Source organism: Merops nubicus, unplaced genomic scaffold (genome assembly GCF_000691845.1).
Source record: "Merops nubicus isolate BGI_N331 unplaced genomic scaffold, ASM69184v1 scaffold10681, whole genome shotgun sequence".
Lineage (NCBI taxonomy): Eukaryota > Metazoa > Chordata > Aves > Coraciiformes > Meropidae > Merops > Merops nubicus.
This window is the reverse complement of record NW_008587589.1, coordinates 8,294-9,853: the sequence shown is the minus strand read 5'-3', so window position 1 is coordinate 9,853 and position 1,560 is coordinate 8,294. Positions and strand designations below refer to the sequence as shown.

Genomic DNA, 1,560 nt, shown 5'->3' with positions numbered 1-1,560 from the left:
TGCCCTGGGAGACTCTGCTTGCCTCTTGCTGCCCCTCTCCACCACCCTTAGGGACTGCCAGCACCCCCAGGACCCATGTCACAGCCTGGTAGTCTTCCTCAGCAGCTACGTGCCCTGACCCAGGGATTTCCCTGGTCTTTGCTGGGATCTAGGGCATGTGCCTCTACCACTTGGTCAGCCAAGGACCAGGGTCAGGGATCCTGCTGGAGACAACAGCTGCTGTGCCCATAGCCCTGAGGATGCTGATGGAGACACGTGCAGCCCCTCAGCATGACACACAGAGGTCCTGAGGTCCCCCAGGTGCTGGGCTGGCATCGCTGACCCTGTAGTGCTGCTGCTCTGGACAGCCAAGGCCATGCTGCTCTCTCCCTCCAGGGTACAAGACTCTTCTCAAATGCCTGTCAGGGAAGTTCTGCCAGCGGGAGCTCATTGGGATCATGGGCCCCTCGGGTGCTGGGAAGTCCACCCTCATGAACATACTGGCTGGCTACAGGTGAGGCCGGGTGAAAGCCAACAGGTCTGGGGGTGCGGGGCTGGGTGCCCTGTTCTGCATCCCCCCACCCCTCTTGCCTGCAGGGAGACTGGCATGAAGGGCCAGATCCTGGTGAACGGCCGGCCCCGGGACCTGCGCACCTTCCGCAAGATGTCCTGCTACATCATGCAGGATGACATGCTGCTGCCTCACCTCACCGTGCTGGAGGCTATGATGGTGAGTGATGCACAAGCCAGTCGGCCTCATGGGCTCTGTGGGTCATCCCCTGGGCTGTGTCCTCGGGCACTGAGCCCACGCTGCTGACATCAGGTATTTCCAAGGGCTTTGGGACACGGGAACAAAATCCTGCTGTTTTTGCTGCCTTCATCCTGAGCTGCTGCTCCCAGCCCTCATAGAATCCTTTAGGTTGGAAGAGACCTTTAAGATCATCAAGTACAGCCATTAATCCAGCACTGCCAGGTCACCACTAAACCATATCCCTAAGTATCATATCTAGCCATCTTTTAAATACCTCCAAGGATGGTGATTGAACCATTTCCCTGGGCAGCCTGTTCCAGTCACTGACAACCCTTTCAGTGCACCTGATGGTCATCTCTCCCTGCAGGTCTCTGCTAACCTGAAGCTGAGTGAGAAGCAGGAGGTGAAGAAGGAGCTGGTAAGTGCAGAGGAACGTGGACCCAGGCCCCTTTATCTCTCCCCAGGGTGGGGACAGGAGCGAAGGGAGGTCTCCGAGGGGACCAGGGGGTGGTGAGGGGCTCCTAGCAATGGAGGTCTGAAGGGAGGTGGGGGGAGGGGGGATGGGAGCTGAGGGTGAATGAGGCTGTCTCACAGGTGAATGAGATCCTGACAGCCCTGGGGCTGCTGGAGTGCTCCTACACTCGCACCATCTCGCTGTCGGGGGGGCAGCGCAAGCGCCTGGCCATCGCCCTGGAGCTGGTGAACAACCCTCCTGTCATGTTCTTTGATGAGCCCACCAGGTGAGACTGCAGGACACGGGGCTCCCCAGTGCTGACTGTCCAACTGGGCCTGCCCTGCTGGGGGGCACCGGGGTGGCTGGCACCCTCTGG

At 59.7% G+C, this 1,560-nt stretch overlaps 1 protein-coding gene across 1 annotated transcript in view; it reads left to right on the top strand.

Annotated features, from left to right (window-relative positions):
• ABCG4 (ATP-binding cassette, sub-family G (WHITE), member 4) overlaps window positions 1-1,560 on the top strand; it is a 7,000-nt gene that overhangs the window by 2,036 nt on the left and 3,404 nt on the right. Inside the window, exons 2-5 of the mRNA XM_008948974.1 lie at window positions 376-493; window positions 577-709; window positions 1,098-1,148; window positions 1,325-1,470. Coding sequence (XP_008947222.1) covers window positions 376-493; window positions 577-709; window positions 1,098-1,148; window positions 1,325-1,470 — 448 coding nt within the window. The remainder of the gene's footprint in view (window positions 1-375; window positions 494-576; window positions 710-1,097; window positions 1,149-1,324; window positions 1,471-1,560) is intronic.